We start from the raw sequence: 13,041 nt of genomic DNA on the forward strand, positions 1-13,041 counted from the left end.
CTTGCTTCTACACACAGATAAACAAAAGGTGCTCTGTTCACTTCCTTCTTGCGGTTTGAGGGAGAAAAGTTTCACGGGCGAGGTCTGGTATTTTTCATGTAATTTGACTAAAAACCTTTCACTTGAACAAGGATTATTACAGTAACTTAATAAAAAAACGTAGCGTGCCTCAAAATAATTACAACAACATTGTTAAAACAGGTTTATTACTTATTCCTCCGACTTATAGCCTACTTATCAGCCCCTTTTTAAATGATCGTTTAATTCAGAACAGTATTTGAATAGATTTAATAGCAAACCTATTATATGAACTAAATAAGATGAAATGAAGAAGAAATGGCCCTATATAGATTTCAGACAAAGGTATGAAATGTTAATGTGAAAGGTGAATGCTGCTCTGTCATGGTAATAATGAGCCAACAGAAAGAACACACACAGTTTATTTAGATTTATGATTAGACATATAGTCAATCAAAATACAAATATATCTCAGATTCACAATGTAATATATAAAATCATTATCACAATATTGCCTACACACACACACACACACACACACACACACACACACACACACACACGCACACAGCTGTCTATAGATGTGTCTCACTCTTACTCCTGCCTTGGCTAACCTAGTCCTTTCTCCCAGTACTGTTTCCTTCCCAGATTATTTCCCACACTCTTTTGAATCTGGTATCTTATTTCCTCTCCCTGCAGCTCTCGGTGTGCAGCAGTCTCTGTGAGCTCTTATTTTCTCGTAGCAGTCAGCCTTGGCAGCGGCTGCAGCTGCAGCAGGTCAGTCATAGTGAGCCGGTCCCAAATACTGTCAGTAATCTTTACATCTCGTCATGGTCACATATTTGTTTCATCTGCTTATATATCTCCTATGTTTGTTATAATATCTCTAATCACAGATCACCCCAGTAGTATCAGCAGCCCCTCAGCAGCTACTGTTCCCTGTAAGTTATGTCAGCCCACTGTGTTTTAAAGCTAGAGTTGGGTTGTTCCCTGTGTTTCTTTTTCAAAACTGTGTCAAAGCATTTGCTGATAAGTATAAATATATATATATATAAGCGTGTAATCAAGAAATACATAACGATATATGTCTGGATCATATTTTGAGAACAGTCCTATTTTAATACTTGTTCTATGTCCCCTTTTACACTTTGAGCACCTGTACATGGCTGATTCAGAACAATTATGAGAAAGCCTCCTGAGCATATTTCATGATAAACATTTAGATTTGAAATAATGTTAAAATCACATAGCTTTCAGCGTCAGAAAATTCTGTGTTTGCTCCGTTTTCCACCAAGTGTCTCCCTGCAGTTGTTTGGTTGCTCGATCAGCCCAAACAAGGTGTGACAGCCAAACTAGAAAAGAGTGAGGAAGAGCCGGGACGAATGAAACACAGAGATTTTCTCGGAGCCCATACAAGTCTGATATGCCAAACTACCTCAGCACATTCAGTCCACAGTACTTAACTGAACAGGGAAAAATCAGGTGGATACGTCACACTTTCACAGAGTTATATGAAAGAAGCTGTTTTCAATCACAGAAAGTAAATTCACTCAATTGATCTCTTTTTTTGAATGAGGAGTTGTGTTTATTGTTCCATGTGTCATGGTCAAGATCACATGAAAGATTAGTTAGTACTTTAACACATCCTGAAGTTTTAAATGTCAAAGTTTTACAGTTTAGAAGCTAGTGAAGTTTAAACTTCAGTGTCGCAGCCATTCAACCTTATTCAGATACGGCGGGAGGGGGTCAGAGTCCACAAGGCTGCAGGCTGGACCACCAGGATGCTCACAGCCAAATAACAGGGTCTTCACAGTAGAGCAGGAAAACAGGCTGCAGATGTGCATAAAAAGGGCAGCCGGGATTAAATCCAAATGTGCATTAGCTGTTAGATTCTTAGCTAGCTAAATTGTATTTATACTATTTTTTATTAAGAAAAATGACATAATGAGTTTGCAATTACGTATTAATAAAGGCAGTGTCAAGCTTTCTAAAAAACAATAACTTAAACTAGCCTATTTAAATGTATGTCGATGTGTTTCATCTGTCCCGCACAGTAGGGACGAATGAAACAATGCGCACCTTTCATTCAGAGTGAAATTATACTGAAGTCGTTCCACATTTTAACAAGATAACACCTGGTATTGATAGAACACACACGTGAGTTGTTGATGACAACAACAAATGGTTTCTGTTTCTAACGTTATATTTTAAAATGACATATATCTGAAAAGTGTTTCATTCGTCCCGGTTCTCCCCTACCGGGGCCCTGAGGGGGGAACTATGGGGGTCGAATCAAGACCGTAAGAAACAGGATCACTTCTGCAGAACACAGATGTGATCTGAGTCTTAACTTTTTGCTGAAATCAAGACACACAAACAAACTTTATTCACAATATTCTTCAACAACATAACAACATTCAGTCAGGCAGGTCAGATGGGCCCCTTTGAACCAGGACCCGGGGCTGCCTGACCCTCTGTCCCCACACCTTGTCCCTGCTGAATGGTTTTCTCTCAGTATCATGTTTATATCTTTCAGGCCAGTTGTGTGTGTTGATTGTAGTGGAGAAAAATACTTTCGATGTACTTCTTCTTCCGTGACGTGTTTCCTGACTGTTACAGGACACGTCAGAACCAGACCAGAGGTTTCCTAGATGATGTGTGAAGACCTTTTTATATACAGAGACACTGCAGGAAGAGGACGCTGCTCTGTGTGTTCGGTTTTTTTAATCATTGATCCCGTTTATTTTTATTTTTTATGTTCCAGCTGTTTGTGTCTTTCAGGTCATCACATTTAATCTCAGCACTTGGTTTTCCCGAACAATAAATAAAAACATGTCATTTTTACCCAGGGAGAGATCTAAACACACACGGTTATATAAACTGTGAAGCTAATCCTACCATGAAACTTCAGGAGCTAATGCCACAGTTGGCATATTTACTAATTTGTGTGATTTAGATTTACAGATATTGATAGTGGAAGCTATTCTGATGGCAAACATGTGCTGAGACCCATCAGACTTTTCAGTGGATAATGCAGATCAGTCACTGCCGCCAACTCGTTTTCTAACTGTGTAATGTTTGTGTGTACAGTACAAGTAGCCTACAATAGTATTACAGTACTATGTATTTACAGTAAAGTGGTTGTGTCTCTTTAATCTTTAAAAAGGGGATATTTACATATTTATACATACAGGTTGTTCTGCATGTGTGTTCCTTTATAAGGATATTACAATTTTACACAACAGTCCACCAACTGAAGTCCAGTTCATATTTATTCAGATGATTGCAGTAAAATGTAATGTAAAGGGAATTATGAATGAGAAGTGTGTTTGTTTTTTGAGAACGGCAGGAAGAGAGACTTAACCTGCAAATGTTCAATCACAGTAACAACAATTAATTGACTAAAGAGATTCAGAGACGCTTGAATGTCTCATGACTCCTCCTGAAGAATGACTGCAGTGACAAGAAGCAGCCAGCAGGAGGCAGCACATCAGCAGCAGAGACCGAAATCTAAATCACAGAAACACTCCTCTACTTACAGGAAGACATGCCCGAAGCTGAAATGCCTAATAGTTGCCGCAAAATGTAACTGCTCATGCCTTGCTAATAATGCTGTTGTGGCGTTATGTTCACTTGACAACTACACTCCCGGCCACTTTTTTAGGTAGTACGCCTTGCCAGTACCAGGTTTGACCCCCTTTTGCTTCCAGAACCTCCTTAATTCTTCATGGCATACTTTCAACAAGGTGTTGGAAACATTCCTCAGATACTTTGGCCCATATTGACATGACAGCATTACGCAGTTAGTTGCTGCAGATTTGTCGGCTGCACATGCATGATGAGAATCTCCTGTTACACCACATCCCAAAGGGGCTCTACAGGCCTGAGGTCTGGTGACTGTAGAGGCCACTGGAGTTCAGTGAACTCATTGACATGTTCAGGAAACCCTTTTGAGATGATTTGAGCTTTGTGACATGGTGCATAATCCTGCTGGAAGTAGCCATCAGAAGATGGTACACTGTGGTAGGCTGTCGTGTTTAAACGATGCTCAGTTGGTACTAAATGACTCTTTTAAGTCACACATTGATAAACTGGTACAAAAGCTCAAACTAAAAATAGGATTTTATCTTAGAAACAAAGCCTGTTTTTCATGGAAAACCTGGAAGAGACTGGTTGCTGCGACCTTTCTCACTGCACTCGATTATGGTGACTCTATAGAAATGCGCCTGGCCGATGTTCGTCTTTGTTGGATACTGTCCACCATAGTGCTTTAAGGTTTGTGAATGGATGTAAAGCATCAACACAAGCCTTTAGTTATGCTGCCCCATCCAGCTGGAACACATTGCAGACTGATTTGCAGTTGCGAAATCTGACCTCTTGATCTACTTTGAGGGTGTGGCCCTCTGCTGCTGTAGCCCGTCTGCTTCAAGGTTCAACGTGTTGTCTGTTCAGAGATGGTGTTCTGCATAGCTTGGTTGTAACGAGTGGTTATTTGAGTTACTGTTGCCTTTCTGTCATCTCTAACCAGTCTGCCCATTCTCCTCTGACCAGCTCAGACCAGCCGTTTCTGATCTGGATAAAAGCATCAGCTAAATGAATAAATGTAATGCAATATAAACTCCACAGCAGCTGCAGTAGATATTATACTTAGATACAAGTAAAATGATTTTGTAAGAAAAATAAATATTTTCATGTTATATTTTCAAACTCAACTTGTGTTCTTCATTGTTTTGGTCCATGTTGTATTCAGGGCACATTTAGTTTTGTGATTCAGGTCTGTTGTTCCTGATTTATCAGACAGTTTCCTCCTCAGAGAAGAGAAAGAGACAGAGAGAGGTTCAGATGGAGGATCACATCTGAGCTGTGAGCTCGTCTCTGCAGAACTGCAGGACATGTGAAGCAAACTGGAAACTAACTCTGTTCTGAAACACATACTGACAACTGAACACGCTTTTTAGGCGTATGTGCCTGGTAAGTGTGGTGGAAATGTCCAAGTGGGGAATTAAATAAATAAATAAGTCACATTTAAGTAATTATTAAGAAAAGAAAGGAGCAGAGGACTCCAACATTCAGCTGAACCAGAGGTTCAACACCTCAGACAGTTTGAAGCGTCTGGAGGAGAATCATAACATTTAAAGCAGGAAGGGACTTGAAACTTTGATTCCCATGAGACCAAACCAGTACACAGATGTTCAATCATACACACTGATATGGCATTTGAACAGAGCTGTTTAACTGGAAGTTACAGGAAAGAGGCGGGTGGAAGGATTTGCTCCAGTGAGCAAGGTGGTTTGAAAGGGGTGATTTACGGGGTTTCTGTGGAGATAAGGGGCATAGAGGGGCGAGGGTTGATGAGGCCACGTGAATTAAAGTCTTTCGTGATGAAATCATCGACCGTGGTGGAAACTTTTCATGAGTCCTCCCAGAGAAGGTGTTGCTATGGTGCCCCACTGTCTGTTGGAAACATGTTGATCACAGCTCATCATGTGAATTTGACCAGTTTTAAACTGTTTTTTTAACTGTTTTCTCTTCTTGCTGATAAAACAAAGAATCAGCTCAGGAGAAAAAACAGAGCAGACAGACGAGCAGCAGCTCTCAGTCAGTCAAAGTAGTTCAGTTCAGACTCCACAGTGAAGACATTTAAATTAAAAGCAGCTTTTTCTCAGTTTAACTTTGTGTCTGTGAGCAGCAGCAGGATAAACTCGTCTCCTCCCTCATGATACAGTCTGCAGTATTTCTCATGTGACTCCATGATAAAGATTAAATCCCAAATGTGGAGGCAAAGTGTTTCAGCTGCTGTTGAACTCAGAATTTCAAACTCTGACTGATTCTTTCACTTTAAGAAGGAAACATGATGATGTTACTGTGTGTAGTTTTATCTTCAAGACTTCACGCTGGCTGGGAGCCAAGTTGCTCTGAACAAAGAGGTTTCATTAGTGATCGCTCTGGAAAGAGTCTGACGTGGGATTCAAAGGCTTTAACTGGACGTTTTTCTGCAGTTTGACGCTAACTTTAACTGATAAAACTCAGAAATAAAGAATAATAAAGCAGGAAGTGTTTTGTTACAACAGCAGAGGAGCAGCTGACTCCTGTCGTCCATCTTTACTCAGCAGTCTTTGCACTCTGCACTCCCACACTGTTGTGTTCTTCTTGACAAACATTTGACTTGTATTTGTACATTATGTTGTTGTTCATTGTTGCTAAAATATACAGTGTCTATGTATATGTGTATATTAAATATACAGTAGGCTATATGTCGCCATTTTTATGGGTCTTTTCCCAGAGGACCCTGAATTTCCTTGAAAAATCTCACTGTCCCTGAAGAACTTGGAGGACGAGGTCATCACTGAATAAGACTTTAAACATTAGTTTAATTACTCACTGATTTATTTTTACTGTATAATTATTATACAAGCAAAATGTTAAGGTTATATAAGTGTTTCAACCTTAATGTATGATTCTTTGTTTGCTAACTGTGACTTTCTGCTTCTGTCAATCTGAAAGTTATAATAAACTGTAGGTTACCTCAAATGTTGATTAAACACCAGACGGTGGTTCCACTGACCTTCTGTGTTTGTCAAAGGTCAGCAGGTAGCTTTATTTATCTATTATAGATGATTATGTGTTAAAACTGAGCGCTGTGACCCGAATGTGATGTTAACACATGACAGGCTGGTTCCTCATGAGACTGTAACACAGAAAACACACGTTTATTATTATTCAACATGACGTCTGTCTGTTGGAAACATGTTGATCACAACGTTTCTTCTCCTGGCCTGTTAAATGTGACCAGTTTTATCGGCTGTACATCAGATTGAAAGCCAACACCACACTGTTTTCTCTTCCTGCTGCTACAGTGAAGCGAAGAGCAACAGCTTTTAATTAAAAGCAGGTTTTGCTCAGTTTAACTTTGTGTCTGTGAGCAGCAGCAGGATAAACTCGTCTCCTCTCTCATGATACAGTCTGTAGTATTTCTCATGACTCATGATTAAATCCCAAATGTGGAGGCAAAGTGTTTCAGCTGCTGTTGAACTCAGGACCCACCTCACAACTTACAGGACTTAAAGGATCTGCTGGTGTCAGATATCACATCACATCATCAGAGGTTGAGTGGAGTCTGCTATTTTTAACTTATTTAAATAGTTTTCTTTATTTTGACCTCTTTGTTGTTGTTTTTAGCTGCAGTCTGACAATCACTAACTCCTCATTTCTATTCCTTCAAATTAAAAGCATCCAGTTCTCCTTCTGTCTCCTCTCGCTGTGACCCTTTGGACTGAAGCTTTAGATTTGAAGCAGCAGAAATCAGCTCTAGGATCTTTTTTCATCACAATGGAGATGTTATTATGTGGACTGCATGAGGGCGTGTCTGCTGTCGTTACAACATCTGTCGCCATCTTTATGTGTCTTTTTTTCCAGAAGAACCTGAATGTGACTGTGAGATGTTTTGATCTGATCGGAAGTTTCTTGTTTACGTGCAGACAGATGCAGTGAAACAGTTTGTCACATGTAAACTCTGCAGGACGCTCACTTTGTGTCTTTGTTGCTGACGCAGTTCTGTTCTCCTGCTGTGAAGCTCCTGTGCTTCCCCCAGCTGGCTGTCTGACTGCATGTCTATGGAGCTTTCACCCAGAGTGATTTACAATGTCTGCAGCTGTTGGACTGTAGACACACACAACATATCATTAAATAGATAATGTACATGCAGAGATCTGAGGACCAGTTAGTGAGCAGTAAACCAGCCGCTGGACGTCAGTGGTTGGACTGGTGTGAAGGTGTGAAGGTGTGAAGGTCGACCTCAGAGAAGAGTAGACGGCTTCTGGCTCTGCTGGAAACTCTGAACACAAACAAACAATTCAAACGTTACAGAAGATTACGTTTGTTGAATGTTTTGATAAGACCGCATCCTTCAATCATTTTCTCTTGTACAAGATTCATTCACTGCTCCCTCAATAACACAAACTCAATACCCAGCAAGCAATTTTGCTTCTAAAAGACGTCTAAACATGTCTCGGCTGAAACAGGGCTGAATTTAGGCTGTCAGTGAAAAGTTCATCTGACCATGGCCCAGGAATAGACTAGTCATCAAATAGAGAGCTTTTCAATGATTACATATATGCCTCTTATAGACAACAAAATAACGGCTAAATGATTATTTTTACTCAAATAAAACAGGCTCTCATAATCCAACCAAACTAATAAAATACAAGGAGTTTATTAATAAAAAGGAACTTAAGACAACATGATGAAAATATAAAGGAATTAATGACAAAATAAAATATTATAAATACCATGCAATTATATATAAAAATACAAACAATTTAAAAAAACTTGCAGTAATAAAAATATAAACAATGACAAATGACAATTTCTTTCTTGATTTAAAGCCCTTATTTATTACTGACCCATTTATCTCAATTTAAAATATTAAGAAACAAATATCCGGTCTGACCAGGAGCTAAATCGTGGCTACGCACAGGCTGCACTTTAACATGTGAAAGAAATGAAACAAAAAACCTTGTAATCACTGTAGACTTTGTTTACATGATGGAATATCACACCGGTCTAAATCAGGTCTATAGTGAACCTAGACGGTGAAATGACAGCTATTACTTGCTTGATAGTTTCTATATTAGTCAGTGTATTCACATTTCTGACATATTAATCATCAACTCGTTATGTCATCACTTTGGAGTCGATGTTATTTGGACATCTATAAACACCGTAGCCCACAATCTGTTTTCTCTGACTGGATATTTCCAGGACACTTTATAGTGGACACTGTAACACCGTTCATTTGTTTGACCGTGCAGGATGAAATGTCCATGTTTCCCAGCTTTCAATGTTAAAACCATGGACTCTAAAACAATATGTCAAAGATTTTGCCAACGAGCCCCAGCGGTCAAAAACCCTACCCAGAAAGTTGTTTTCTAATCAGTTTGTGTGGGACAGTGACTAATGCCAGCTAAAGTTGGGTTTTTCTGTGAAGGCTGTGACTCACCTTCATCTGCAGAGCCATAAAGTCATGAAGCAGCGTGCCACACAGTTCAGTGCTGCACAGACAGAGCACAGTAACAGCAGCAGACGGACATCACGTCCTCTCTCATGGATAAATTTGTGTTCTTGTTGGTCCTTCTGTCTCCAACAGCATCTGGTAAAGACAAGCTTTTATTGTGAAAGACTTTTAATCAGTTATAAAATAATGTCATCTTGTTCTAGAAAATGTTTATGTGTTTTGAACAGGGCTGGGCAACAGGTGAAAACAGACGCCCCCGGTTGCGGGGGCAATGGTGCTCTGGGTGATATTACTGATTAAAAATTAGCCGTTTTAACTCAATATTGTTGCTCCAAATCTAAGCGGGGCCCATCTTGATTACTGCGCAATACCCGCAAGCTGCACTGCCTGCTGTCGTCTTTTTCTGCAGAGAGGAAACATGCCGCTTGAGAACACACTGTGTTTTTTGCCATTTTGTGGCCGATCCGTTGGAGATATGTAGACATGCAGGGATGTTCCGTTCTCAATCTACAGGCCTGTAAAGCATGCGAGCGCCTTTGGTGACAGGAATGTTGATGGCTAATGTTATAGATACCTTTTTTTAAAAGCCTAGAATAGGTGCAGTCGGATTCTTTGAACAACACTGTCGTCTTTTCCAAAGTCCTTACGAGTTCAGCTGCACATCTTTCCTTGACCGTGTGAGTTTTTTCATCAAGGTCAAGAAAAAGTGGTTAGGAAAGGACATTTGTTTGACTTTTCAAATGCAGCCAGGACTTTATTTATTTTCTGTGTCAGCAAGACCGAAGCTGGGAGATGTATTTCTCCAGAGATGACACAGGATAGAGGTGGTCACCGGGCAGTTCATACATTATGAATCACTGTGATTCTTTGCGGTGGTTGGAAATTCTCTTAATTCCATTAAATGATGTCACAATGTTGAAGCGGCTTCATGTTTCACAACAACAAGTCTTATAAACAATGTGGGAATAAAATCCTGTAATGTCTCCACAGTTGTGACTAATTATTGAATGTTCCCATGATCTCAGGTCTTCTGTTTAAACAAAGATGTTCTCACTGTATCGTCCTGTGGAGTCCTTTTGAAATGTAATTACTTTTTCTCACTGATGTTTTTATTGTTTTTAGATGTGGTTCAAGTGAAACCTGGAGATGATGTCATTCTGCCATGTCAGGCTGGTGAAGCCTCCATCAGAGCTGTAGAGTGGAGCAGACCTGAGCTGGAGCCAAAGTACGTCCTCTTCTACAGAGATGGACTCTCAGATCCAACCCACCAGCATCCATCCTTTAAGGACCGGGTGCAGCTGGTGGACAGAGAGCTGAAGGACGGAGACGTGTCTTTAATTCTGAAGAACGTGAGCAGCAATGACACTGGAACATACGAATGTCAAGTTGCAGCAGGAGGTTCAAGACGTAAGAGAGCCAACATTGAGATTGAGCCAATCAGAATCATCCAGCTGGAGGTTTCAGGTGAGTTTGTGGAGGTCAGTGTGTCTGTGTGTACTAGGGCTGACCCGAATGTCTTGGCTGGAGTTAGAGTGGAAGACTAGACACTGCAGAACAGGGTTGGTGGCTGCTCTACAGAGCAGGGGGAACCTTAGCTCAGAGTCCAGAGTGAGAGAGTCTGATCCAGCAGGTCCAGAATCCGGGAATAGTTTAGCAGTGCGGTGGTCCAGGCGGAGAGAAGACGGGCTTTAGGATAACTACAACAGTTTTGCGCATTCTTTCAGAGCCAAAGCCAACACCTGTCTGATTCCAACACCAACAATCTGGTCGATCACTTCAATCATATCTGCTTGTCGTCACTAAATATTACTGCTCCTCTAAAGTTTAGGCCTACGTCTAAAGCTAGTAAGCAACCCTGGATAAATGACAGCATTCGCAGCCTAAAAAGGGAATGCAGGAAAGCAGAGCGCAGATGGAAAAAATCCAGTCTCCAAGTCCATTACCTCAGTCTGAAGGATTTATCAATTAACTACAATAACATGGTTAAGGATGCGAGAACACACTATTTTTCTGAACTCATTACTACACATAAACAATCCCAGGTTTCTGTTTAAGACTGTGGATCAGCTGGTAAACCCAACCCCTCCTTGTGCCTCAGCTGGAAGTAATTATGACTGTGAATTGTTATCTTATTTTACCAATAAGGTGGTGTCAATCAGAGCCTCTATTACCCCCGTGGCCTCTTACTCAGAGGTTCCTCACCAGCAACAAGAGAGTTTTAACCAGTTTTATCCCATTGACTTGTCTGAGCTTTTAAAAACAGTATCACAAATGAGAGTGTCCTCCAGCCCACTTGATGTAATACCTACAAAGTTTTTACTGAAAGTAATAGATTCTGTTGGGCCCCATTTGATCTCTGTTTTCAACAGCTCCCTATCTACTGGTTGTGTCCCTGATTATTTTAAAACGGCTTGCGTGAACCCACTTTTAAAGAAACCTGGTTTAGATCCCTCCCTCCCACATAATTTTAGACCAATTTCAAAACTGACTTTTATTGCAAAGATTCTAGAAAGAATTGTGTCCAAACAGCTGCTCACTGTACTGGAAAATAACAAATTATTTGAAAAGTTTCAATCTGGTTTCAGGAAGTACCACAGCACTGAGACTGCCCTGCTTAAAGTCACCAATGACCTTTTAATGTCTGCTGATGAAGGCATGTGCTCAGTCCTGGTACTCCTGGACCTTAGTGCTGCTTTTGACACCACTGATCACAACATCATGTTAGACAGACTGAGGCACTGGGTGGGGATCTCTGGTACTGCCCTAGAATGGTTTTCATCCTACCTGTCAAATAGGAAGTTTTGCGTGTCTGTAAACAACCATGTCTCTTCGTTCTGTCCAGTTAAATATGGTGTGCCTCAGGGGTCGGTCTTAGGACCCATTCTGTTTTCCTTGGACATATTATCCATAAACATGGCATTTCTTTTCATATTTATGCTGATGACACACAAATGTACTTGCCCGTCAGATCCACAGACCTTGGAATGCTGAGTTCACTTAAAAACTGCCTTTGTGAAGTTAAAAAATGGATGTCAAATAATTTCCTCCAGCTGAACTCAGACAAAACAGAAATCCTGGTCATCGGGTCTCAGCAGATGGCAAATCAAATACTGCCAGAGATACTGCCTTGAGATCCTCGGGCAGAGGTCTGTTGTCTGTTCCAGAGTCTCGACTGAAAACTAAAGGGGACAGAGCGTTTGCAGTCAGGGCCCCGAGGCTCTGGAACAGCCTGCCCGAGGAAATCAGGTCGGCTGAGTCAGTGAACTCTTTTCAGTCCCTTCTTAAAACATACTTTTATAGGAGAGCTTTTCCCGATCTTATTTGACTTTATTTCCCTTTTATTTTATTGTATTTTACTAATTTTATATTTATCTTAAACGTGTATTTTAGTCTTTTCAATGTTTTCATGCTTTTATCTTGTATTGTTTTTGTATTATTGTCTTTTGGGTATTATTGTCTTTACACTTGTTAAAGCACTTTGTAACTTGTTTTTGAAAAGTGCTCTACAAATAAGGATTATTATTATTATTAACATGTTATTATGCAAAATTAGCGTTTAACTTTTATTATAGTAACTAAATGTTCCTCTACAGCAGGCGTAATGTAATTATTTAAATTAGTTCATTGTGTTGTTGTTAGTTGTAGCCTACAGTTTACCAATTAACTTTAAAATGTAGACTATTTGACTGTTTTGATCTGTAATGAAATTCAGCAATGTAAAATTAATAAACGCCATAACTGCACACTGCTGCTGTCATCACTCGTTTAAAATGCTCCCACACAGCTGAGCTGCAGTTTATTCCATGTTGATTCTGAGAGACAAACATGAGGAATATAGAAGATATAGAAGAGTAAATGGAGGCTGTTCCACTGTCCACTCATTTCCTGACTAATATGAAATGTAATTACTTTTTCTCTCTGGATGTTTTTATTGTTTTTAGATGTGGTACGAGTGAAACCTGGAGATGATGTCATTCTGCCATGTCAGGCTGGTGAAGCCTCCATCAGAG

The 13,041-nt window shown here is 40.1% G+C and overlaps 1 protein-coding gene across 2 annotated transcripts in view; it reads left to right on the plus strand.

The window, feature by feature from the left end:
• The window catches only part of LOC119911627 (programmed cell death 1 ligand 1-like), a 47,731-nt gene that overhangs the window by 6,574 nt on the left and 28,116 nt on the right, over window positions 1-13,041 (plus strand). The window contains exon 2 of one of the 2 annotated variants that reach the window (XM_038730565.1): window positions 10,154-10,495. The exons of the other annotated variant lie outside the window; for it this stretch is intronic. Within the exon in view, the coding sequence (XP_038586493.1) occupies window positions 10,154-10,495 (342 nt within the window). The remainder of the gene's footprint in view (window positions 1-10,153; window positions 10,496-13,041) is intronic. 2 annotated transcript variants of the gene reach the window in all.

This window comes from Micropterus salmoides, unplaced genomic scaffold (genome assembly GCF_014851395.1).
Source record: "Micropterus salmoides isolate LMB-PRFRI ecotype aquatic unplaced genomic scaffold, ASM1485139v1 Ms_hic_scaffold_2, whole genome shotgun sequence".
Classification (NCBI taxonomy): domain Eukaryota; kingdom Metazoa; phylum Chordata; class Actinopteri; order Centrarchiformes; family Centrarchidae; genus Micropterus; species Micropterus salmoides.